The sequence below is a fragment of the Podarcis gaigeae genome (genome assembly GCF_964106915.1).
Source record: "Podarcis gaigeae genome assembly, chromosome: 5".
Classification (NCBI taxonomy): domain Eukaryota; kingdom Metazoa; phylum Chordata; class Lepidosauria; order Squamata; family Lacertidae; genus Podarcis; species Podarcis gaigeae.
Window position 1 is genome coordinate 84656142 of NC_139681.1, and position 27106 is coordinate 84683247.

The following is a 27106-nucleotide window of genomic DNA, read 5'->3' on the forward strand; positions in this document are numbered from 1 at the left end:
GCAATCGGGACCCCTCCTGTACCAGTGATTCCCCACAGAGGGGATGCTGATACACTTCCAGTGCTGGTTTGCAGAAACATGCTTTCATGTTCTGGTATCATAGAAGCTTTTTACTACTCTCATCATAATACCAACATCGCCATGAGCCTTACATAATGCAGAAAATATGTGTGTAAAGGTCCAATCTGCTTCAAGACTACCCAATCATCTATCTAGGGCAGCCTTTCTCAACCTATGAGTCCCCAGATGTTGTTGAACTACAACTCCCATCACCCAGGGATGATGGGAGTTGTAGTCCAACTACATCTGGGGACCCAAAGGCTGAGAACTGCTGATCTAGTGGATAGACTGGCAGCACCTCTCCAGAGGCCTGGTCCATTTAGCAAGAAATGCTGGGGGTTGAACCAGTGACTTTCGACATACAAAGTGTTATGTACTGAAGTACTCACACTGGGCCAGCAGGGGGATACTGTAGATTTCACTCAGGTCCACATATGCAAATAAGGGATTGAAAGTGACGTTCAGTGATTGGATAGTTACAGAAAGTGTTACAGTTGCGTTGTAGTGGAGCTCTATATAAGCAGGCTGGCTGAACCCTTCAGTTCAGTTCTGTTCTGGCCTGTGAATAAACAAGAGCTGTTTGAAGAATTGCTGTGTCGTCTGATATGTTCACCCACAACTTAACACAAAGCAAATGTTTTACCACTGAACTAGGGTCCCACCCTCCATTTTCCCACTGTTTCTTGTCTCCTAAGTCCCAACCTTGGTCTGCTGACTTGTTTTCTAGGCCTGTAGTCTTGCCTCCTTTCCAAGCCCTTTCCAACTGCCTTGCGTCTCCCTGCAGTCTGAGCAGCCACATGCCCTCTCTGACACCAGGGCAGCCCAACCAATAACTGCTAAGGCCTTCAACAACACTGCAAAATCACTGAATGTATCACAATAGTTTGTCTTGGCTTCCAGAAGAAAGCAAGAGATTGACTGGAATTCAACTCTGCCCTATCCCTGTCCTCTAGGGCTGGTTTAGCTGGTTTGCTGAATGAAAGAAAAAGTCGAGAGAGATTTGTGCTCATGCTTCTCTGCCCTGTGCTCAGCTCTTTGGCCCAAACTGAACCCATAGGCAGAGAAGAGTGCACAGGCCGTGTGACCCCCAGCGTGCTTCTGAGCTCACCATAAAGGTTTACAGATATAAGCATGAGGATTTGTGAACTGGTGGTGGTGGGTCTTTGTTAAAAGAAGCACTCCTATTTTGTCTGCTACAACAGGTGTGAGGAATCTTTGACCCTCTGGATGTTGCTGAACTACAACTCCCATCAGCCCCAGTAAGTGTAGCCAATGACCAGGGATTCTGGGAGTTGTAATTCAGCAACATCTGAGGGGCCAAAGATTCCCCTCACCTGTGTTTTCTCTTTTTAAATCCTGACCCAGACATGATTCATCCAGCCTTTAAATCTATCTGTCATTGGAGGAGTGGAAATGTATTTCCTTCAGAAGCCCTGGGTGCGTTATTTCAGTGCAAAAGACTATTATAAACCACTTGGCTTCCTTGAAGGGAACCACATGTTGTATATGGGCTGTACTGCCCTTCACTGTCCTTGACTTCATTTGCCCCCACTAACTACTGTTTATTCTGATTGGCTGTGGTGACTCACATGACTTAATTCTACATCCAAAAGATGGTGTCACAGAGGTTCATAAAATCACATAAGTCATTACAGCATATCAGATTCAATATAAGTATGAGTAAATGAGACCAAGGTCAGTAAAGGAAAAGCAAATGATAATGGCACCGAGAAGCAGCAGACAGAGGAATAAAAGAATGCTAAATAGTGTTGAAACAATGTGAATGTTTGGTGCAGTGAATATTTTTTGCTGTAAAAGAGGCATCAAATATGCTAATCTTGAAGCAAATATCAAAACTGAGACTATCTGATGATGACTTGCTGAATCATGTACCATTTCATTTTTCATTTCACTTTTAATTTGTATACTGCTTTTCTACATTACCATACACAAGGCGTTTCACAAGCTGAAGAAACAACAAAGACCTCGCACCTTATAACAATCTGATCCAATACAAAAAAGTCATAATAAAAACATAAATTTAAAATAAACAACTTATATCAAATGAAGTAATATTCAATAATCCATTAGAATACAATAGTTCACAATACAATTAAATATCAGCAAATAATAGAAATTCACTATTAACAATTACAATAAATAATTTCTAAATTATAATCAACAAAAACAACAGCATTTTTTTTGGTTATGCTTAAAATTCTACAAGGCAGGCTTAAGCAGTATGTGGACTGAGAACTCCAAGAAGTGCAAGCTGGATTTTGAAGGGGCAGAGGAACCAGAGACCAAATTGCAAATGTGTTGGATTATGGAGAAAGCTCCAGAAAAACATCTACTTCTGCTTCATTGACTATGCAAAAGCCTTTGACTGTGTCAACCACAGCAAACTATGGCAAGTTCTTAAAGAAATGGGAGTCCCTGATCACCTCATCTGTCTCCTGAGAAATCTCTACGTGGGACAAGAAGCTACAGTTAGAACTGGATATGGAACAACTGATTGGTTCAAAATTGGGAAAGGAGTACAACAAGGCTGTATATTGTCTCTTTGTTTATTTAACTTACATGCAGAATTCATCGTGCGAAAGGCTGGGCTGGATGAATCCCAAACCGGAATTAAGATTGCCAGAAGAAATATCAACAACCTCAGATATGCAGATGACACAACCTTGCTGGCAGAAAGTGAGGAGGAATTAAAGAACCTTTTAATGAGGGTGAAAGAGGAAAGCGCAAAATATGGTCTGAAGCTCAACATCAAAAAAACGAAGATCATGGCCACTGGTCCCATCACCTCCTGGCAAATAGAAGGGGAAGAAATGGAGGCAGTGAGAGATTTTACTTTCTTGGGCTCCATGATCACTGCAGATGGTGACAGCAGTCACAAAATTAAAAGAGGCCCGCTTCTTGGGAGAAAAGCAATGACAAACCTAGACAGCATCTTAAAAAGTAGAGACATCACCTTGCCAACAAAGCTCAGTATAGTTAAAGCTATGGTTTTCCCAGTAGTGATGTATGGAAGTGAGAGCTGGACCATAAAGAAGGCTGATCGCCAAAGAACTGATGCTTTTGAATTATGGTGCTGGAGGAGACTCTTGAGAGTCCCATGGACTGCAAGAAGATCAAACCTCTCCATTCTTAAGGAAATCAGCCCTGAGTGCTCACTGGAAGGACAGATCCTGAAGCTGAGGCTCCATTACTTTGGCCACCTCATGAGAAGAGCAGACTCCCTGGAAAAGACCCTGATGTTGGGAAAGATGGAGGGCACAAGGAGAAGGAGAAAACAGAGGACGAGATGGTTGGACAGTGTTCTCGAAGCTACAAACATGAGTTTGACCAAACTGCGGGAGGCAGTGGAAGACAGGAGTGCCTGGCGTGCTCTGGTCCATGGGGTCATGAAGAGTTGGACATGACTAAAAGACTAAACAACAACAAGTCCCATGTAGTCCATTACTAGTTTTACATAACTCACTATCATGAAACTAGAGTCAAAGTAAATCAATAGACCTGATTTATTCAGAGGCTCATTTATTATTTTAAACAAAGTTGGCATCAGGTTCAGTGAACTGATTGTGTACACAGAAAAAATGGTTGTGACTTGAGTATTTACCACACAATGGCTCCGGTGATGGACAGGAGACATCCAGGCTGCACTATTGTAATATATTATACATGGGGCTGCCTTCAGAGATGATTTCTAAACTTCAAATGATGCAAAATGCAACCCCCAGACCAGGTAGTTGGAATATTTAACACTCATACTAGTGGCCAGTGCATTCCTGAGCCCTGTTTAAGGGCTTGTGTTAACCTTTAAAGCCCTACACCATTTCAGTCCAGATAATTTTGAGCTTATGACCCTGTCTGGACCATAAGATCAGCCTCAGAGGCTTAACTGTAAAATCAAATTAATTGGTGGACACGAGACAGGGCTTTTTTGGTGGTGGCTCCCATAACTGTGGAACTCCCTTCTAATTAAGTTGAACATTGCCCCTTCAAATGGGCCTTCAAATTCCATTTGTTTTGGGCAGTTTTCTCTCAAGTGTGTCTTGGCCCTGGTCTGAAGTTATTTTCTGATGTCTTATGTGGATGTTTTTTTGGAATGATTTCAGCCTAAGAATTGGTTTTAATCCGCTGTTCTAACACAAAGGTGTTATTTTAGGCTTCATGACTGTCTTAGGTGTGCCACTGTGTGAGGGCTACACCCTCACAGGCAGCCTAAAAATGCATAAATGAACAAACAAACAAACGGCAAAGCATTTCCTGCTTCTGTCCAGATTTCAGGGTCCAGTTCCCCTAAATTGTGCACAGGAGGATCAACCGAGCCTCATTTCATGCACTGTGCCCTGGCTAAATAAGCAAAAATTCTGACACAATAGAAACTCCTTAAAAAATAATGCTCAGGATATGCTAGACTGCATCAACTCTGCTGGACACCTTTTATGTAGACAAAGGGTCCTCTCGTCTGTGGAAAGATCCTTTGTGCTTGGCAACACCATAAAGAAAACGAGCACAGGGCAGCCTTAATGTGCCCAGGCAGGAACATAATTCTATTCTTCCGGATTCATGAACCCGCAACAACGCACACCCATCAGCTCCATGTTCCTTGTTGCTCACATAGTTTAAAATCCACGTTCTACCACCAAATGTGTATTGAAAGAGAGGGAAGAAAATCTATCCTTCTTACAATTCTTCTCAACTCAGAATGTGTGCTTACAACTGCATGGATAAGGTGAGGGGAAGCATTTCTCCATCACGGTTAAGTGAGCTTGAAAAGGAAGTTCTGGAGCCTTGGCTTTAAATTTTGATTCAGGGACTAATGTTTTGTTGGGCTGTGTACACAACCATGCATTTAAAGCTCCTTCTGTCATAGCTCGCAACAGGTAACCCTGCTTACGTTGGGGCGTGGGGCGGGGCTGTGGATCTCAATTTTTGCATTTCAGTAACTTTCAATATCAAGCATGATCGTTTTGGCACAGAAATCTTTAAACAGAACTGGCAGCTACATTGTACAGTGGTACCTTGGGTTACAAACGCTTCAGGTAACAGACGCGTCACAGACTCCACTAACCCAGAAATTGTACCTCAGGTTAAGAACTTTGCTTCAGGATGAGAACAGAAATCGTGGCGCAGCAACAGCAGGAGGCCCCATTAGCTAAAGTGGTACCTCAGGTTAAGAACAGTTTCGGGTTAAGAACGGACCTCCAGAACGAATTAAGTTCTTAACCTGAGGTACCACTGTATATAAAATTGACAAACACCAGCAGTAGAGCAAGCCGATCGGGCGCCTGGGGCCCCAGGGATAGGGCCAGCTGCCCGCGGGGGACTCTCTGTGGGGCCTCTGAGGAGTTTGCCTGCTTCCTCCCACTCAGCCACCCTATAGCTGAGGGGAGGCGGTGGGCGGGCTGTGTGGGGCAGTGTGGAGCCTGCGTCACTCCCAGGAGAGATGCATGGCTCGGACGAGCTGCAGGCCCCGCAGTGAGTGCCACCTGGCATTTTGTCACCCCCCTCAGTGAGGACACCCGGGGAGACCCGCACCCACCACACACCTCTTCATCCACCCCTGACAAACACTCCATAATGTTGCTTCTTTCTGGTGTATTTCAGGTATGGGAGAATGAGATGCTAATGTCCAACAAAGGTCTACCAGACGTGCGTGCTGAGCATGCTGCTTTATGGAAGTGAGTCATGGGCAACTTAAAACTGCCAGAAGCATTGCCTCAGCACCTGCCATCAGCAAGGTTTTGGCCATCACATGGCAGGACAGAGTCCCAAACAAAGATGTGCTCTTCCAGGCCTACATTCCCAGCACATTCACACTCCTGTCTCAGTGATGTCTATGCTGGCCTGGTCATGTCTACAGAATGGAAGATGGCAGGGTCCTCAAGGACATGCTCTTTGGGGAGCTGGCTTCAGGCACCAGGCCCATTGGCAAACCAAATCTGTGTTACAAAGATGTCTGCAAACATGACATGAAGGCAGGCAACACCAACCCCGCCCTGTGGGAATCCCCTGCAGACAGCCACAGACAGGCAGTCAGGTCATGCGTCCATAGCTGTGACCAGAGGAGGAATGATCGCTGGGAGGAGCAGAGAGAGAAGAAACATCATGATGCATGGGCAGCATCACAGCCAGATGCCTTCTTTTGTCCTAGCTGCAACAAAACATGCCTTTCCCACATCGGTCTCTACATCCACAGTAAGCACTGTATGTTAGCATTTCACTCCTCCGTTGCTGGATGTGTGATTGTTATAGCACATGTCTGTGTTTACTTTCTAGGCTTGGAGAGTGTGAGAACGGAAGCCAGTCTTATCTTTCCCGCTGTACTGTACTTTTGTGGTTACTTTCTCTCTCTCTCTCTTGGAGAAGAAGGAAGAGAGACACCATGATTGCTTTGTTCTGTTGTTGTTGTTGTTTAGTTGTTTAGTCATGTCCGACTCTTCGTGACCCCATGGACCAGAGCACGCCAGGCACTCCTGTCTTTGTTCTGTATATATTACTTAATAAATACTTAGAATGCACACACCGACGCTCCACTTCATTTCTGCTAAACTCTGCTGAGTGAACATGCCGGGACTGAAGATTAATAATAATAATAATAATAATAATAATAATAATAATAATAATAATAATTTATTATTTATACCCCGCCCATCTGGCTGGGCTTCCCCAGCCACTCTGGGCAGCTTCCAAAAAAATATTAAAATACTGTAATACATCAAACATTAAAAGCTTCCCTAAACAGGGCTGCCTTCAGATGTCTTCTAAAAGTCTGGTAGTTGTTGTTCTCTTTGACATCTGGTGGGAGGGTGTTCCACAGGGCTGGTGACACTACCGAGAAGGCCCTCTGCCTGGTTCCCTATAACTTGGCTTCTTGCAGTGAGGGAACCGCCAGAAGGTCCTCAGTGCTGACAGTGTCCGGGTAGAACGATGGGGGTGGAGATGCTCCTTCAGATATACTGGACAGAGGCCATTTAGGGCTTTAAAGGTCAGCACCAGCACTTTGAATTGTGCTCGGAAACGTACTGGGTGCCAATGTAGGTCTTTCAAGACCGGTGTTATGGATGTTCTGAGCTGCGCTTCATAAGGAAGATGCCTGGAGAGGTTGGTCTCATTCCGGGGGCTGTGTGTGCCCCCCAGGTGTGTTCCAATACTGTAACTTTCCAACAGTTTGACTTTGACTTCACCCCAAAGGTGCACTCCTCCTTTGTCTCCCTAGACAGATGGATGCCAATAACTAATCTAATCTTTCCATAGTTGCCCTATTCTGGTTAAATCCATAATGAAGCTGGAGCTCCAATGCACATGAGGAGTTCATGTCTGCAATGATTTCCTGACTCAACATCCGTTGGGGCGGGAGACCTTTGCACATGCAGATATTTTCTATGCTGTCCTCTGTACTGAAATGAACAGAGAAGCTTGTATCTTCAAGATCTCCGTGTATACATAGGAGTGTACATGGAATTCTAGGGCAATGTCCTTCATTTGGCGGCATCACAACCATACGTATCTATCATTAAACCACTTAGAAGCCTGTGATTATTTTGTGGTGGTTGCATTTTGACAGTTCTTCCAAGTCTGTAAATTCCACAGTATAAACAGTCATTGGAAAATCTCTGAAGCAGGGAAAATTATTCGCATCCTGATTTGAAAATGAACATTAGAAAGCTGCAAACGGCAATAAAAACAGGGTTGACAAACAGGGCAAGATTCTCATTGACTCCAGCAAATAAATGTCTATCTCAATGTATAAAATGAATGCTTGTGAGACCAGGAGTCATACAGTGACAGAAATGAGTAAGTGATCGTTTAGTTCAAATGTGTTGTGCTTGTGTTTCTCCAGATGTTTTTTCCCCTTCTCGCCAACATTTATCATCAAGACAGTCTTGCTGAGTCATATCAAACCTTTGCAGAAGCTGGATCAATGTATGTTATGCCTTTGTTAGAGCCCTGATAGCAAGATCAAGGAAGTAATCCATTCCTGCCACAATTAAATGCGTAATCTTACAACAAGACTGCCACCGGAGGTTAAGGAAGCAAGTATTGCAATTCACCCTTAACTTTTGGGAGGAGGGCAGGATCCAGCTAACTAAACCATGGAGTAAAGGTAAAGGTAAAGGGACCCCTGACCATTAGGTCCAGTCGTAGCCGACTCTGGGGTTGTGGCACTCATCTCGCTTTATTGGCCGAGGGAGCCGGTGTACAGCTTCCGGGTCATGTGGCCAGCATGACTAAGCTGCTTCTGGCAAACCAGAGCTGCACACGGAAACACTGTTTACCTTCCCACTGGAGTGGTACCTATTTATCTACTTGCACTTTGATGTGCTTTCGGACTGCTAGGTTGGCAGGAGCAGGGACCGAGCAACGGGAGCTCACCCCGTCGCAGGGATTCGAACTGTCGACCTTCTGATTGGCAAGTCCTAGGCTCTGTGGTTTAACCCACAGCGCCACCCGCGTCCCTTAAACAGTGGAGTATGGCCCTCCTAAAAAACCCTCACCATCCCAGCTTAGATAAAGTATGTTCTGTGCTGCTTAGGGGCAATAATTCAGTTGCAAAGCACATGCAGAACGTTTCAGGTTCAATCCCCAACATCCCCCATCTGGAAGGATCAGCTAGCAGGGGATGCTCAAGACTTCTGCCTGAATGAAGGCTGGCATAGGCATCACTAGGAAGTGCTTAATCCAGGGGCTGACAACAGCCATATATCCTTGGGGTAACCTGTCAAGGTCCACATGCTGGTCAAGGGTAGAGGTTGTTGGTGCAATGTGAACAATGGGTTCAATGGCAAAGTGATTGGTCTCATGTCTTGAGCTAGCACATCCCCCCCCCCTCAGGTCTGGATCTTCAGAGGTAAGAGAGCAGGTGCACTGGGTTACCACAGAAACAGAGCAAGGTCAAGTGTATGACTTACTGAATCATTCACCTCACTCATTAGTACAGGAATGCAGAGATGGGTATAATAATCTCTAGGGCAAAGCTTCCCAACTTTTCATGTTGGTGACACACTTTTTAGACGTGCCTCATTTGGCAACACAGTCATTCAGTTTTACTAGCAAACCCTTATAAGAGTGTTTGTACGACACACCTACACACTGCAGCTGACACACTAACATGTTGTGACACACCGTTTGGAAAGCTCTGCTTTAGGGCATTGCTTTCATTATATCTGTTAGGTTGAATCCTGTTGCATTTTTGTGTCCTGTCCTGTTTGCTGTCAGGGTCTGACTCTGAATCTGTGAGAGTCAGGGGAAGACGCTGTGGGTTTTACGCAGCAGGTTAAAAAAAGGTAAAGGATCTCTGGAAGGTTGAGTCCAGTCAAAGGCGACTATGGAGAGTGGCGCTCATATCGCTTTCAGGCTGAGGGAGCTGGTGTTTGTCCACAGACAACTTTCCAGGTCATGTGGCCAGCATGACTAAACTGTTTCTGGCACAACAGAATACCATGATGGAAACCAGAGCGCACAGGAATGCTGTTTACCTTCCCACCGCAGTGGTATCTACTTATCTACTTGCACTGCCGTGCTTTCAAACTGCTAGGTTGGCAGGAGCTGGGACAGAGCAACGGGAGCTCACCCCATCACAGGGATTCGAACTGCTGAGCTAGCATGGTGAAAGTGTTAGAGAATCTCTCTGCACATATGTATCTTGACTGCAGAGACCAGAAGAACTGTATCTAATAGACAGAGGTGTTTAGCTTTGTCTTGTATCTGGACCCAATAAACACTTGGTTACTTTGAATTGTGTGAGAAAGGAGTTTTTCCCTTAACCAGGGGCTGTTTCAATGTTACGTTTTGTTCTTATGTTAGGTTGTATGCACAGTGCCCTGTGCTCTCTTTGAAGGAAGGGCAGGGTAAAAAAAAAGGATAACAAACAAATATATCAAAACTCAGCATTCAAAGGCCACTGAAAAGGCGAAGGAGGGTTGCCTTTTTTCCTAGCCTGGGGACTTCTCAGGAGTGATGAGAGTGAGGGAGAAAGCCCTCTCTACATAAGTAATTCAGGGCTTTGACAAAAGTAATCTGTCCCTTCTTTGGCAGCCTGCTGGATGGGGAGGAAGCGAGAGAAGGGGGGAGTGACAGAAAGAGGGGGAAGGGAGGAGAGAGAGAGAGAGAGAGAGAGAGAGAGAGAGAGCATCTTTTTGGGTTTGGCTCTGTCCACCACTCACATTTGAAAAGAGGGTGGTCTTCCCATGAGTAGCCCTGGACTCCATTCGCCACCGGATCTGGACCTGCCCATTGCCAGCATGCAGCCCCCACCCTCCACATTATCCCCTTGGCAGGAAAAAGAGGGGTGCTAGTGATCCTAAAAGACAAAGCCCTCTCCCCTCCCTGCCTCAGATATAGCAGAGGCCTCTGCAGGACTGCAATGGAGAATCACACCCACTGCCTTAAAACAGGTTGATGAAAAACCAAAGGGAAAGTAATCAATGCTCATAACCTTAAGAGGTATAGACCACCAGATGTCACTGTGCCCTAAGAAGCAAAATTACTTTTTTACAAACCATAGTTCAAAGGGGCTTTCAGCCCTTTGTAAATTGCGCTGAACAAAACGGACACCTTCTGCGTCTCAATTTGCACAGTGCTTCGGGCTCGAGATTTTTCAGTGCAGTAAGAGTTTGGCATGCTCTTTCTCATTCTGTGCCCCTTTAAAAGCAGGGGTGGGGAATGCCAGCCCTGGAGGCCAAATGTGGTCCTTCCTGTGGCCACACCCTTTAGCTCCTGGCTTTGCTCTATGCCGGTGGTGTCCAAACTTTTTTCAAAGAGGCCAGATTTGATGAAGTGAAGGGCCGTGGGGGCCAACCATAGGGCCAACCAAAGTTGTTGACCTTTGTTTAGGATTTACTTTTTGAGCTTTTTTAAGACTTGGAGTTGCTGAGGTTTTTTTAGGATTTTACCCCCAAAAATAAACTGCCACAGGGGCCGCAAATTAAACTGACCAGTGGACTGGATTAGGCCCCCGAGACGGACTTTGGACATGCCTGCTCTATGCCCTCTTCGAATGCCTTTATGTGGCTACAATATGTACTTGGACTGTGACCATTTTTCTTGCTTCCTTGCTGTGGATAGATCAGAGAACTGTGCACAAGTAAAAACTTCTGGCTTTTGTCTGGGTGGAGCTTAGCCTACTATGCAAAGAATCACATCTGTTGCTCCTCCCATGTTTGCCTCTGGCACCGCCCAGCTGGCCTCCAGAGGGCTGCCCATGAGGGAATGTGGCCCTGAGGTTGAAAAAGATTCCCCCCACCCACCCTCTGCTTTAGAGCACTGAGGAATTGTGCTGTGCTGTGTCTGGCCACATTCACAACATAATTTTAAAACACCAGGTTACCACTTTAAACAGTCGTGGCTTCTCCCAAAGAATTATGGGAGCTGAAATATACTCAGAGTCGCAAGGTGATTTCATGCTCTTTATTCAGCTCATAGTGGTGAGGAGGAATGAATGAATGTCCCCTCAAAGTATCTGCTTTATATACATTATTTACACAATGGGCTGCACATGATTGGCTAATTCTGGAATTCTACTGTAAGCCAATCAGGTTGTGGATTCACTTATATCTGGAGCATGATTGGGTGGTTCCTGCCAACCAATCATATTGCTGCATTGTTCTAGGACCAATCAGACTGCTGCATTCTGAATCCTATTGTTCTAGGACCAATCAGACTGCTACAATTTGGATCCTATTGTTCTAGGACCAATCAGACTGCTGCAGTTTGGATCCTATTCAACTCAGTACATAACACCCCTCCCCTCTAAGTTCCAGTCCTGCCCGGGAGGTCGCATTCATAGTCCTCGAGGTACGCCGGCGGCCTACGTGTGCGTTGTGGCCTGTGGTGTTCCCTGGTCCGGGGTTCAGGTTCTGGCTCGTGTTCCAAGGATGCTGGCTGTGCTGGGCCTGTTTGGTCTGGCGCAACCGGCTCGCTCAATCGTGGTTCTGGCTCCGGTGTCCTTTGGGCCTCGCAGGTCCTCTCTGTATTTACTGATTCTGCCTCTCCTGCTGCCCCCTCCTGCTCTATGGGCCTCACTGCCCCGCTGTTCCCTTGGGACTCCTCTGACCTTTCCTCCTCCTGGTTTTCTCCCGGGAATCGTCGCCGTATCTGGTCGCAGTGGCGGCGCCAGCATTGCCCCCCATCCGTTAGCACCTCGTACGACACGGGGCCAGTGACCCTGGTGACTGTGGCAGGTACCCATGCTGGGCCTGCCCCAAAATTCTTTGCGTACACTGGGTCCTGGGCCTTGAAGGTCCGGGGGTTCCTGCCTTCCCCCACCACTACCTCATCCTGAGCTCTATCGGGGTGAAGGCGGTCCAATCTGATTGCAAGGTGCCGACCCATTAGTAGTTCAGCGGGGCTCCGGCCAGTTGTTGAGCTGGGGGTGCTGTGCTGTGCTAGGAGGAATGTGGCAAGGCGGTACTCCCAATCCCCTTGCGTCATGCGGCGAAGGGTGTCCTTGGTGGTCCGCACCATGCGTTCTGCTTGGCCATTGGTGGCAGGGTGGAATGGCGCCGAACGGATGTGGCGGATGGCGTTCTGCACTGTGAAGGTTTGGAATTCTCCTGACGTAAATGCAGTCCCATTGTCTGAGACGAGAGTGTCAGGGAGCCCGTGGGTTGCAAAGAGCCTGCGTAGTACCTGGATGGCTGCGGATGTAGAAGTGGACGGTACCAGTGCAAATTCCAGCCATTTGGTGTAGGAGTCCACCACTATGAAGAATGTTTTCCCCTGAAAGGGGCCAGCGAAGTCCACATGCAGGCTTGACCATGGTGCTCGGGCGGACTCCCAGGACTGGACTGGGGCCCTTGGGGGATCTGGGCGGGATTCTTGGCAGGCCTGGCAGTGTTTGACCCAGGCCTCTATCTCTCCGTCAATCCCTGACCACCACACATAACTCCTGGCCAGGGCCTTCATTCTTACTACCCCTGGGTGTGTCTCATGTAGGGCTGTGAGGACCCTTTTGCGGAGGGGCTGGGGAACAACAACCCTGCTTCCCCATAACAGGCACCCCTTGTGGGCCGACAGTTCATGTTTGCGGGTTGTGTAGCCAGCGAATTCTGGCCCAGGACTGCTGCTGGGCCATCCCCTCCACACCCAGTCCAGGACCCGGGAGATGACCCTATCTTTCTTGGAATGGTGTGCAACTTCTTGTGCCTGAATGGGGCGGTCAGGAAGCAGCTCCAGGCTCATAACCTCTTGTGCAGGTGCTGGGTCGGGGCCTGTTTCTGGTAGTGGTAGCCTGCTGAGGGCGTCCGCATGGCCCATCGCCTTCCCCGGGCGGTGAATCAGTGCATACTGGTAGCTGGCAAGGAAAATTGACCACCTGAGGACACGAGGAGACAGCACTTGGGGGGTCTGCTTTTCGGGAGCAAACAAGCCAAGCAACGGCTTGTGGTCAGTCACCACGGTGAAGGGCCGCCCGTACAAGAAATCATGGAATTTTTTTACTCCCTTCACGATTGCGAGCCCCTCCTTGTCTATTTGCGAGTAGTTCCGCTCGGTTGCGTTGAGTGTCTGGGAAAAGTATGCTACCGGTACCTCTCTCCCATCCGGGAGTTGGTGTCCCAGGACAGCGCCAATGCCATAGGGCGAGGCGTCGCATGCTAGCACCACCGGCAGCCTCTCGTCGAAGTGTGCCAAGACCGAGTTTGAGACAAGCAGGTCCTTGACTGCCTGGAATGCAGCCTCCTGGCGCTGGCCCCACACCCAAGGGGCCCGCTTGTCCAGGTGTCTGTGTAGGGGCTCCGCTACTGCCGCTTTGTGGGGAAGGAAGGAATGGTAAAAGTTCAATAGTCCCAAGAAGGCCTGAAGTTCAGTCTTGCTCTTGGGTGCTGGGGCATCACAAATGGCCCGTACCTTGTCCCTAGTTGGGTGGACCCCTTCTGCGTCCACCATAAATCCCAGAAAGTCCACCTGAGGCACTCCTAGTAGACATTTTTCCCGCTTCACCTTGAGACCCGCCATCTGGAAACGGTGCAGAACGGTGCGGAGGCGGTCCTCAAACTCCTCTGGTGTGGGCCCGGCAATCAACACATCATCGAAGAAGGGGGTGACGCCAGGAATCCCTTTAAGGAGCGAGTCCATTAGATTCTGGAATATGCCTGGTGCCACACTGACACCGAATTGCAGCCGCTTTACCCTGAACACTCCTCTGTGTGTCACAATTGTCTGTGCCTCTGCTGTGGCCTCATCTACTGGAAGCTGTTGATATGCTTGGGCCAAGTCCAGCTTGCCAAAAATTTTCGACCCAGCCAGGGTGGCAAGGACATGGCTGACCACTGGCACTGGGTATGCATGGGCCGTGAGGGCCTTGTTTATGGTACATTTGTAGTCTGCGCAGATGCGGACTGAACCATTAGGCTTGACGGGTGTGACGATTGGGGTTTCCCGGGGGGCATTAGGCACCGGCTCCAGCACTCCTTGCTCCACAAGCCAGTCCAATTCCTCGTCTATACGGGGTTTCAGGGCGAACGGGACCCGGCGGGCCTTTAGCCTGACCGGTCGTACTGCAGGGTCAAGCTGTAGAGCAATGGGGGGGCCCGTATACTGTCCCAATTTCCCATCGAAAACCTCTGGAAATTCCTTGCATATGGCATCCACGTCCACTTGTAAGGTAGTGTGGTTCACCCCGGTGATGGCTAGCTCCAGTGGTCCAAACCATGCCAATCCCAGTAAGCTAATGTAGGGGCCCTTGACCACAAGCAAGTCCAGTTGCCGCGTCCGCCCTCGGTATTGCACCCTGAAGGTCCCCACCCCCATTGTGGGGACCTTACGTTTCTGGAAGTCCCGGAGGGTGAATGGGGCCGGCCTGAGTTTGGGACCCCCAGTAGGACACAGTTTCCTTAAGGTCCTTGCCGAGATTATGGATAGATTTGAACCCGTGTCAAGCTCCATGCGGCATGGGGCCCCCTCTATCCGTACCTCTACATAAATTTTCTCTATGTTGGGGTAGGGCAACTGGTATACCTGGACGTCTGTGAGCTCCGTCGAGTTGCCTTGGTGCGTTGGGCCCCGGGACCTGGGGCTCTTGGATTGGTCATCTGATGCCTGGCGTCGGGTGGGCCGAGCCCGACACACCCGGGCGATGTGTCCCAATTTTCTGCACTGCCTGCACTCTACGTTGCGGAAACGGCAGGTCCTCCTCTCGTGACTTTCCCCGCAGCTTGCGCAGTTCCCTCCTTCTCGTCGAGGCAGCTGTAGTATGTGGGCTGCTTGAGTGTGCTGCTGTACTCGGTGCACTTCCTCCCTGTCAGATCCTGAGTCGTCGGTGAGGTCTTCGTGGTGAACCCTCGGTTGGGATGGCAGGCTCGGCCGTGCCTCTTGTGTCGACCTCTTGGCAGCTTCCGTTGCCAGGGCCTCCTCCAGAGCGACCTGGAACGTTAGGTCCTTCTTAGCGTAGAGGCGTCGTTGCAGCTTCTCATCCTTCAGGCCACCGACGAGGCGGTCCCGAAGCATGTTCTCCAGCTCTGAGAAGTTGCAGAACCGGGCGGCTTGGCGGAGAGAGGTCACAAACCCAGTTATGGTTTCCCCAGGGGCTTGCCGCTTTGCGTAGAAGGCATTTCGACGAGCCACCACTGAGGGCTGTGGCGAAAAGTGCCCCTTAAGCTGTTCCATTATTGTTTTGTATGGAACAGTAGCGACGTCTTCAGGCGCAAGGAGAGCCCAGGCGATTTCAAATGTCTCCTCTCCGCAGACGCTGAAGAATATCGCCCTCTTCTTGGCGTCTTCTTCATCGGTGGCCCCTTTGGCTTCTAGGAGGAAGGTAAAACGGGAGGTGTACGCTTCCCAGTCTCCCGTTGCTGGGTTGAACGGCGAGAAGCTGCTGTCGGTTGCCATTCTGAGTTCCTTGTGTCCCGGAGCTGAAGCCTGGATACACGGTGCGAGGCAGCGGTGCGGCAGGTGGCGGTGCTGCGGTGCTGTGTGTGGCAGTCAGCTCAGCGGGATCCCACCTTCGTCGCCAGTGAAATATACTCAGAGTCGCAAGGTGATTTCATGCTCTTTATTCAGCTCATAGTGGTGAGGAGGAATGAATGAATGTCCCCTCAAAGTATATGCTTTATATACATTATTTACATAATGGGCTGCACATGATTGGCTAATTCTGGAATTCTACTGTAAGCCAATCAGGTTGTGGATTCACTTATATCTGGAGCATGATTGGGTGGTTCCTGCCAACCAATCATATTGCTGCATTGTTCTAGGACCAATCAGACTGCTGCATTCTGAATCCTATTGTTCTAGGACCAATCAGACTGCTGCAATTTGGATCCTATTGTTCTAGGACCAATCAGACTGCTGCAGTTTGGATCCTATTCAACTCAGTACATAACACCTGTAGTTTGTTAAAGGTGCTGAGAATCATTAGAAGACCCCCTTTCTCTCCACACAGCCACAATTCCCAGAGTTCCCTGCAGATAGGAATGGACTCTAGGAATGGTAGCCCCGTTAGAGGAATAGGGGTCTCCTAACAACTCTCAGCATACCCAAACAGTAGAAATGTGCAGAGTACTTTATGCAGATAAATAAGAATAAGAATGTATTATTTATATTCTGTCCATCTGACTGGGCCGCCCCAGCCAGTCTGGACAGCCTCCAACAAATTAAAAACATTAAGCACAGTAAAACACTAAAAAAAACTTCCCTATTCATGAGAAATAAGACAAATGGTACAAACTGTTGTAAGAATGTATTAGAAAAAATATAAAGAATAAGCTAATAATGACAGGTACATTCATTATCAGAATGAGAGTACACACCGGGAAATGATAGGAAGCCCAATTACATTCTTTTAATTTATGTTAATAAATAGACAAGAAAATAAGAGGTAGTAAAAATATAAATTAAGCTTAATTTCTGTAAACATATAGAATATTACTTGTATATGCTTTTTGTTTATACGGTTTATATTTTTGTTTATTTATATATTTCTTATATAAGATTGTCAATAAAGCATCTAAAAATTTAAAAAACAAAAACTTCCCTATTCAGGGCTACCTTCAGAAATCTTCTAAAAGTCAGATAGTTGTTTATTTCCTTGACATCTGACGGGAACGTGTTCCACAGGGTGGGTGCCACTACCAAGAAGGCCCTCTGCCTGGTTCCCTGTAACCTCACTTCTCGCAGTGAGGGAACTGCCAGAACCATGTATAATGCATACAGATTACAGAAAGTCCTCTTTGCTTGATGAAGTATCTGGAGCAGAACACTGCTATGTTTTATTTTGAACATCGAATGCATTCAGCCTGTTGGCGACGTGTGAGATTGTTGTCTCTTTAAATATTGCTTCAGTTGGGGAGATGACAAATAATTGAGGGGCAAGGGGAATGTTGCTGCCTCAGCATCAGCCCACATTTCGACCAGGAAAACAGCACACTCAGATATTCCATTGGCTTCTGCTCTTGTAGCCCAAGGGAAGCTGACTGGCGTCTTACAACTTTGTCTTTCAAAGACGCTGACTGCAGCTTCCCCCAGGGCCTTCCTCACAAGTTAGAGCAACAGTGATGGACACAAGCTAATGGAAGAGTCTAGACTACAGAACGAGCACAATCCCAAAGTGAGGTCATTAAATACGTGGAGCAATGAACATGGGCATACTTAGTGCATCGGCAGATGAGTACAATGCCCAGTGCACAAATGGATTCTCCCTTTCAATTCAGTGCTAGAAACTCTCAGTCTCGTTCCAAAGTGACCTTGAGAAACTTTAGACTCAGAGAGCCACTCAGAAACAGTGCAATTGTATTATTCACAATGAAGCATGTAATATATATGTAAATGGTTTATATATAATAGGCCTGCACTTGTTTGCTCTCCTTGGGGGAAAGGGGTGTGAATATTACACTGACCTTCCTTTGAAGCAAAGTGCACTGAGACTTACTTATTTTATTTTTATTGCTTTTATTGAATGTGCTGAAAGTGACCCAAAAGGTGTTTACATAAAAAGAAACAAAACTTTTCATTACAAATCACGGAACACAATTACGATAACGGTGAAACAGCAGCGGCACTATCAATAATAAGACCACAACATTAGTACTGTACTATGAAAATAAACAGTCTTGGTAAGGCTTGAAAAAGTCGTACCATTGAAACCAAGAAGTACAAAAAAACAAATAATTTGCCATGGAGCAGTGTACTACAAACAAATACATGGCCAGTCATGACTTCAAAAAGAGGGTGTGAGACTTATGGAAAAAAATCAGGAGAAAGAGACTAATTTGAAATAAGACATGACTAATTTCCAGGAGAAAGTGTTACAATTAAAATGCATCTTTAAACATGCTTTCAGTAAACTGGCAATGCTAATAAGCAGAACTTGTGTATTTGGCCATCAAATATGTTGATGTTTATTAGAGGTATTTATGCTTCTGATGTGTTCACAAATAACGCTTTTTGAAAATGTGTATCGAACCTCTTCATTGTATTCTATCCATTTAAAAGGAAGCTGTGTTTTTAACCCAATTGGATTGAAAAGCTTAGTTGTGAGCAGTGCTAAATATATCAACTTTGATAAGAAATAGTTCAAGCCTTAGTTACTGCATAGCAACCAGTGTGTATGTGTGAATGGGTTTTGCATTGGGGGTGAGGGAGGTTGCGTGACAAGGTACCAACACCCCCCCCCCCATTCTTGGTAGAATAAAGACACATGACTCAAATATTTAAGGTTAATGGGCTAAAAAAAGGGCCACAACTTTATTGGTTACAGATGACGAGTGGTATTGGCTTAGGCATTGGTCCTAACCAACTATATCTGACTCCAGCCTGTCTGCAAGGAGCCTGGGAAGGAGTTAACCACCAGTAGAGGAAGTCCTGTTGATGCACATCAACAAGGAGCTCCTCCGGGGGTCACCGATAGGGGTTGTGCCTTAGGCCCTAACCTCCCTAGGCTTCAGACAGGGCCAAGCCCCCCGGAATCCTTTAACGGAATACCCTTCAATATGTGGGGCAGGTGATGGTGCTACCTCCCCTCTTCTCCAGAAATATTCCAATGCCTAACAGCCAAACTTTAAAGGTTGTGATAATTTGCTACGAGGTAGGTGGAAACCAAGTGGCTGGTGCCAATTTGCCAAGTGGAAAAATTCCTACCAGGCCCCTCAACGGCGACCAACCGAAGTCCATAGCAATGCCAAAAGAGATGAAAACCTTAAAGGGTGGGAGGGTGGGAAAACCAGAGCAGCTGGAAGCAGGAAAGAGAGAGATCTCCCGGCTATCGGAAATCCAGCCTTTATCAGAAGAAACTGGCAACTCTCCCAGGCACCCGGCATGATTCCCTGTTGACCTCCCTGGCTGCATTCCCCAGCAAGTTCGAGGCGAGGTCTCGATAGGCGATTCTTCTCAAACGTGAGAAGAACACCCCCCCCTCTTTCCTGCCCCCCCTGGCAGGGGAAAGAGATAGACAGAAACGTATTTACATGCCTTTATTTCTGTCTTTGCATCATTACAAAAAACATGACTGCTCTTCAAACTCCAACAGTGTAGTAGCAAACACTTCCTGCACTTCCTGGACAGGAACAAACAGAAGAGCTCATATTACACTCTGAGCTAATTCCGGTGCTTCGCACTGTGAATTGACTGTCTCTCTGTTTACCACGGACAGTCCCAACATTCCCATTATGTTTTGCTTTCAAGCTAGCAGTTTGCAGCTGCATTGCTTCTATATCGTAACACCAGCTGCGTCCTGCCTTTATGGGGCTGGCCACACACACCAGACCAACCGGATTGGTCCGCCTGGCCATGACGCAGCCGGGAATCCCTCAGTCGCACAGGGCTGGCTACCCACCCCCTGCGCAGGTGGGAGGGTCATGAGAGCCCGCAACACCACCACCTCCTTAAGGCGGAAGTGGCCTTGCATGGAAGGTCCTGACCCCCCCCCCTTGGTAGAATAAATACACATGACTCAAATATTTAAGGTTAATGAGCTAAAAAAGGCCACAACTTTAATGGTTACAGTATTGGCTTAGGCTATGGTTACCAGATTTTTTTCAATGAATCCGGGCACACTTTTTTTGAAGCTGAGTAGCAACAGGGAGTCAGTAGTGGGGTCCAAGACCCTGGGTCCAAGCACATGTGCATATTGTATAAACGTGCAAAGCCCTTCTTTTGCACCCTGTGAAACATAAAAGCGCAGAGCTTTAAAAAAACTGGGCAATGCCCGCCTGCAACTCCTGAACCTCCCCCAATCAGTCAAAACAAAGGGGGAAGAGGGCAGGAGATCTGTACCACTGAATGTCCCCGGTATCCCTTTGGCAGTGGTGGTGGCAGCGGCAATCAGCAGCCTGGAGCCAGCCTGGTAGCACAGTGGACTCTGGCTGGTTTCAGGAGCTGCTCGCTGCTGTAGCGCCCACCATTCCGGAGAGGAAAAATGGAGGGCGCCACAGCAGCGAGCAGCTCCTGAAACCAGCCAGAGCCAACTGTGCTACCAGGCTGGCTCCAGGCTGCTGAGGCTGCCGCTGCCACGTTTCCTGGGGACAGATTTGCAAATCTGGGGACAGAATTTGTCTGGGGACAGATTTGCAAATCCAGGGACTGTCCCCAGAAACCGGGGATGTCTGGTAACCCTAGCTTAAGCATTGGATCTAACTGACAATATCTGACTCCAGCCTGTCTGCAAGGAGTCCGGGAAGGGTTAACCACCAGTAGGGGAAGTCCTGCCGATGCACATCAACTAGGAGCTCCCCCGGGGGTCACCGATAGGGGTCGTGCCTTAGGCCCTAGCCTTCCTAGTGGCATCATTCACCACAATACAGGATGTTGGTTTTCCTCTCCTGTTGTGGCTGCTCAGGCATTTAGCTCAGTTCAGGCCTAGGGGTGAGGAAATAAAAATTTGATAGAGCATTTGCATGCATGCCGATTTGCGGACACCTCTTGACTGACATCACTCACCTTCCTCTATCGGGCTATACCTGTGGTGAAATCTCCACTCGGGCATAAGGCTCACTACATGACTGCTTCAGGCAGTACCTCTCAGTGTAACCTACTCAGAGTTGTTGTTAGGAAAGAATTGTGAGGCAGAGAACCATAGGACAAAATAACAATGCAATAGATGCATTCCTGGAGCAGCTTTGCAACTGCAGTTATTAATTCTATTTTTGCAAGGTGAAAAATGAACATATAGGCAAATCTGTGCCCATGTGATTGGGTGCTCAGCTAGCATGCTATTTTGTTGTTGTTTTTTTCAAAAGTCAAAAAACCCTGTAGTTAAGTATTTGTTTTGCAAAACACAGTTCATTTGATCAATAAATGTAATTCAATTAACGGAGCCGTCCAACACATAAGTAGATAATGAGCTAATAAGCTATCAACATGGCCTAGAGAAAACGTGCAAAAGGTTAACATTTTCCATTGACTTTTTAAAATATATAATCACAGCAAACCCATCATATCAAGGCACCCACCCAGCCTTAATCAAGTCAAGGTTCCCACTCAGTCCTGATTACAAATTTTGTGGGTGTCGAATATATTTATTTATTTTACACTAATACAGACCCTGTGACCCTTCAGACGCTGCTGGACTCCAACTCCCATCAGCCCCAGAGAGTATAGTCAATGGCTGATGGGAAGTGGCCGTAGATTCCCTGCTCCTGGACTCCATGTATTCTATAACTAGTCTAAACCAAAGCAGCTTCATTGTGGCATGTTTATACCAGAGCTATTGCATGTCTGAAGGCAGAGGGCCTTCTCGGTAGTAGCACCTGCCGTGTGGAATGTCCTCCAATCAGATGTCAAGGAAATAAACAACTATCTGACTTTTAGAAGACATCTGAAGGCAGCTCTGTTTAGGGAAGTTTTAAATGTTTGATGTTTTATTGTGTTTTTAATATTCTGTTGGGAGCCAGCCAGGGTGGCTGGGGAGGCCCAGACAAATGGGCAGAGTACATTTAATAAATTATTATTATTATTATTATTATTACTACTACTACTACTACTATTTCTGTTCCTCCGCATTATAGGGATTGTAGAGTAAATGGAAGAGCTAGCAGGTAGGCCAATTGTCATAGAATCATAGAACTGTAGAGTTGAAAGCAACCCTGTGGATCATCTAGTCTAACTCCCCACAGTGCAGGAATATGCGACTGTCTCATATGGGGATCAAACCTACAACCTTGGTGTTAGCAGCACCTTGCTCTAACTCAGTGTTTCCCAACAGGGGGCCCTATGGCCCCCTGGGAGACCCCAGGATATTCCAAGGGGGCCACAGGTGAAAATCACAAAAATGCAGGACCACAGCAGGAGACTAGGGGGCCACAGAGCGAAGTGAGAAATGAAGAAGAAAAAAATCATATATATATTTAATTATGAAAAACGTCCTGATTAGCTGGCTATCTGCTTGGGTAAGGGGGCTGCCCACGAGGGCCCAACGCTCCTTTTTGCCACGTGTGTTTTCTTGGAGCAAACCAGGCCTGAGCTACCCAAGCAGACCACACACTCTGCCACAATACACTTTGGAGAACAGGGACTTCAGTCTCGGTCCTCCATACTCTGATTCGACATTCCCCAAGCTGATGCCCTCCAGTTGTTTTGAAGCACAACTCCAATCAGCTCCAGCCAGCCAGGGAGGATGAGAGTTGTAGTTCAAAACTTCTGGAAAGCACCCAGCTGGGCTTGGCTGCTCTAATCCGTTCTCAAAATGGCCCCCTGGCAAAAACTAACTGCTACTCTGCCATTCCTCTTTAATCAGGTAATAAAAAATGCTAGTATCTGGAAATAATTGAGAACGTGGCAGATTTATCCCATTGATGAATCATGTATAACCTCGTGTGGGTTGTCAGCCTCTAGAAAACTCCTGAGGAAATAAAGGGTTCTTTGCTATTGGCTGGAACCACACAGGAAATCCTTCGATGCACTTAAGAGATTGGTAACAGTACCTCCTTCAGGTGGATGAGCATCGCGAGTCGAGCAGGCTGTCTCCTTAGCGACACTGAATCCAAAGAGTTCCAGCCAAGACCCCAAAGGGGTTTTTGTGTTTCTGTCAAAGGGATGCCGTGTTGCAAAGCCAGGAAGAGGAAAGATGGGGGGAGATGCTTTTTCGGAAGGCAAATAGCTTCATGGGAGCCTTGAAAGCTTCACGCAGCCGCGCAACATGTCTGAAAGGTAGGCAGCTGAAAGTAGGCGAGTAACTTTAGTCTTTGCACTATTGACTTGACACACTTTGAAAAACCGAGATAGGGTTACAGGATTGAGTATCTCCTTTTTTGTATATTAACGCACAGTTAGCAGTCACTGAATGGCTGAGGCTGGTTCTGCGTGCTGGGAAAGCGAAGGAGAAATATGTCACTTATTCATTACTGAAGACAAATAGCATCCTCGAAGAAATGGATTATTTATGAAAAGCAGGTACAAACAGCCTCTCAAATGCGATATTAAATGTACAGTCGTTAACATTATTGACGACTAGCCTGGTGTCCGCGTTTTGCATCCGCCGGCGATGGCTAATTGTATGCGATATGGCTAATTATGCTAATTGGGCCTGAATTGCAAGTCAGAGACATTTTCTGTGCAGCAAAGAAATGAATGCCGCAATGTTAGGATAATCCTTCACTGTGTGGCCACACGTTGGAAAGGTATGTGCGTTGGTAAAATTGCTCTGAAATGGTTCCGTTATAATAGTTGGAGCGTCTAATGAAGCCCCAAAAGATATATTGCTGTGTCTAATGGCTCAAATGTCGGTGGTGGTGGCGAGACCTGGAATGTGCCCCTCTAAAGTATGCCAAGCTACAGCTGGGTTGTTAAGCTAGCAGGAGAGAGATGGCTGCAATCACCAGAACAGCAGGGTCAGAACAAAATAAGAATAAAAAAAGAAAAATAGCAGTCACTGTGGAGTGTTGAAAGGACTTCGGTGTAATGTAGGCCTTCATAGATGAGGGTCCACAGCTATTTATTTCCATCCCATCTCACATAATGGTCAACTGACCAGAAAAAAACACGCAGGCTTCTTTAGTTGTTCTGCTTTCAGGTACTTGCCAGAACATAAATAAGGAAGGCTTGCTGTTGTTTTTCCTCCCTAACTTGCTTGACTTTTAAAGCGGTATATTTTGGGTGAACTGCACTGGCCACACAACCAAACTCTGGGCTCGCTAGCCCCCAAACCTACCTAAAAGAATCGGGTTCCACCAAGGGAGGCTGGGTGCCCTGTACTGGAAGGGTGGTTCTGCGTTTCGTCCTCTGCTGTTTTCGCAGAAACTCACTAAAAACTGAGTGAATGCTATAGCAGACTTTATTCTTCATGAGGCCTGGGAGCCAGGCCACACCAATGGGTTAGCTCTCCAGGAGCTGGTCTTCTGGTCAAAATTGCTTCTCTTAAAGGGGCCACATGACACTTATTTAGCTGGTGACACATACGCTACAGTCTGGTCCAAGTACAGTTTAAAAATAAAGAACGGGAAGAAAGGAGAGCAGGATGGACCTTAAAGTTGCCCACCAACAGTTAGACTGAGCAGGCACATCTTCTTCCCTGCTATGGTGAGAGGTCTTGTATTTTCACTGTAGCATTTACAAATGTGCATCCTTACATAAACATTGTTGTTGTTGTTGTTTAGTCATTTAGTCGTGTCTGACTCTTCGTGACCCCGTGGACCAGAGCACGCCAGGCACTTCTGTCTTCCACTGCCTCCCGCAGTTTAGTCAAACTCATGCTGGTAGCTTCGAGAACACTGTCCAGACATCTCGTCCTCTGTCGTCCCCTTCTTCTTGTGCCCTCCATCTTTCCCAACATCAGGGTCTTTTCCAGGGAGTCTTCTCTTCTCATGAGGTGGCCAAAGTATTGGAGTCTCAGCTTCAGGATCTGTCCTTCCAGTGAGCACTCAGGGCTGATTTCCTTAAGAATGGATAGGGTTGATCTTCATAAGCATTAGCGTATCCAAATGTTATGCAGATCCGCGTCATCATTTGCCCTCTTTTTTGGGTGATGAACAAGTGTCCAACTCTACCCTTCGAGCATCCTGCTTTGGGCTCTGTCTTCATGCCCTGCCCTGGCATTTGAATTTTGTATTTCAACGCTAGCAGTCCTAACCTTGCAAGCCGTCCCTCCCAGTCCTCACATCCCTCACATTTACTAGTCGTTTACAGCACTGCATTGTTTTTCCATTCATCCCTGCCACTGAGATTGCAAAAAACCAAGCGCCACACACAGCCCTCTAATTCTATCTGGTGATTGTAAGTTGGCTCATGTAGAGCAAGAGCACAGTGCAAATAGGTAGAGCTGCTATGTTATCCTTCTCTTGGTAACCCCCTGCCTGGATTGCCTGCCGCTCATTGTTTCTTTCACACATGGAGTCGGTGTTCAGCCGACAATGCTGGAGTTCCATTGCTGCGTGATTCACTTTTCTTATCTCTGTGGGTTTTGCTATTGGAGAATCCACTCCTGTGGTCTCAGATGACCCTGATTCTTTTCAAATGCTTTCCCTCCTCCCTCAGAAAAATTGAAGGAGGACATCCTAGGGCTATCAGACAGAAAAGGACAAAGGTTTGTTCTCTGCTGCCCCAGAGGGTGGTTCTTGAGCCACATCCACAGCAGACATTTATAGCACTATTAGACCACTTCGAACAGTCATGGCTTCTTCCCAAAGAATTCTGGGAACTGTAGTTTGTTAAGGGTGCTGAGAGTAGTTAAAAGACCCCTGTGCCCCTCAACAAGTGGCAATTCCCAGAGTTCTCTCTGGGACTGTAGCTTTGGGAAGGTAATAGGAACCTCCTAACAACTTTCAGCACCCTTAATAAAATACTGTTCCTAGAATTATTTGTGGGAAGCCATCACTGTCTAAATTGGTACGATGCTGCTTTAAATGTATTGTACGGATGCAGCAGTTGCTGGGAGGCTATTGGACAAGATGTTTCCGGTCATTGGATTACTCAGTATTGGGTGACTCACAGATGAATTGTCTCCATTAAAAAGTTGACTTTGAATGATATGAAATTGGGTGCTGACTCATTCACACATCCAAGCAATTGCTTATTACTGTAGTCAGTGAATGGTGATTACGAGCCCCTTTTAAGACGCTGAGAGGCACTGAATGTTTATTTGAAACCTCCTTTCTTCTCTCCACTGGAAAAAAACCCCACACAAATTTTCAGACACCATATATTACTATATTCAATAGTATATTGGATTCACTTGTAATGTGGTGCACACTTCCAGTCCTTCTGTATATGGGATCCTCTTTTCATGTTTTATCACATAATATAAACATCTAGAACAATGGCAAAGGATCCTCTCTCTCTTTTTTACATATAATGACAAACTGTATTTGCGTTATTGTAAATCTTACGATTTCTTCTTTTCTCTCCCCTCCCCTTCCCCCTCGCCCATCCAACATTACTTGGCAGCCAATTCAGACAGCGGATTATCAAAAATAATTATTCGCAGAAGTTCCTGTTCTGTGGAGAGAAAAGATAATGACAGTCTTGAGTGCAGCACTGTTGACCGTAATCTATTTTGTATAAAGGATAATTTGGAGAATGTTTTTTCTCCTTCAAATGGGCAGAAAGTTCTGGGAACATGTGGAAAATCTTCAACCAGTTCCTTGTTGTCAATTCTCCTCGGGATTCTGTGTGCAGTGGTCTCAAATCTTTTACATCCCTCTGTAGTATCTGATATGTGAGTCCTCCCAGAAAAAGCAGAAAGCGCAGAGAGGGGACCAATTGCTTTCTGGTTGATGAGGTGTGAGAGTACCCGATTCCACATCTAAAGCATGCAGCCTAATTGCTGATGTGAAACCTACCAGCTACAGTTGATGTTTCTAAGGTGTGTTTAATTTAGTTAGCTCATGGCAAGGGGACGTTATCATCCTATAGTTGAATTTGTTTTGTGATTATTTCCCCCCCATTAGGCTTATGGAGTTCGTTAGTGAGATTCTTGCCAGTGGGGAGGGGAGGGGAATTGGCAACAACATCGCAGTCCCTATCTACCAATGTTGATTATCAATGCTGAAGCCAGTGTGGTGTAGTGGTTAAGAGCGGTAGTCACATAATCTGGGGAACTGGGTTCGCGTTTCCGCTCCTCCACATGCAGCTGCTGGGTGACCTTGGGCCAGTCACACTTCTCTGAAGTCTC

At 46.9% G+C, this 27106-nt stretch overlaps 1 protein-coding gene across 2 annotated transcripts in view; it reads left to right on the plus strand.

Annotated features, from left to right (window-relative positions):
- Window positions 1–22921: 22921 nt before the first annotated feature.
- Window positions 22922–27106, plus strand: part of LOC310845034 (acidic leucine-rich nuclear phosphoprotein 32 family member B-like) — a 28429-nt gene continuing 24244 nt past the window's right edge. For both annotated transcript variants that reach the window (XM_083739918.1, XM_083739917.1), the window contains exon 1: window positions 22922–23148. In XM_083739918.1, the coding sequence (XP_083596044.1) occupies window positions 23138–23148 (11 nt within the window). In that variant the 5' untranslated portion in view covers window positions 22922–23137. The remainder of the gene's footprint in view (window positions 23149–27106) is intronic.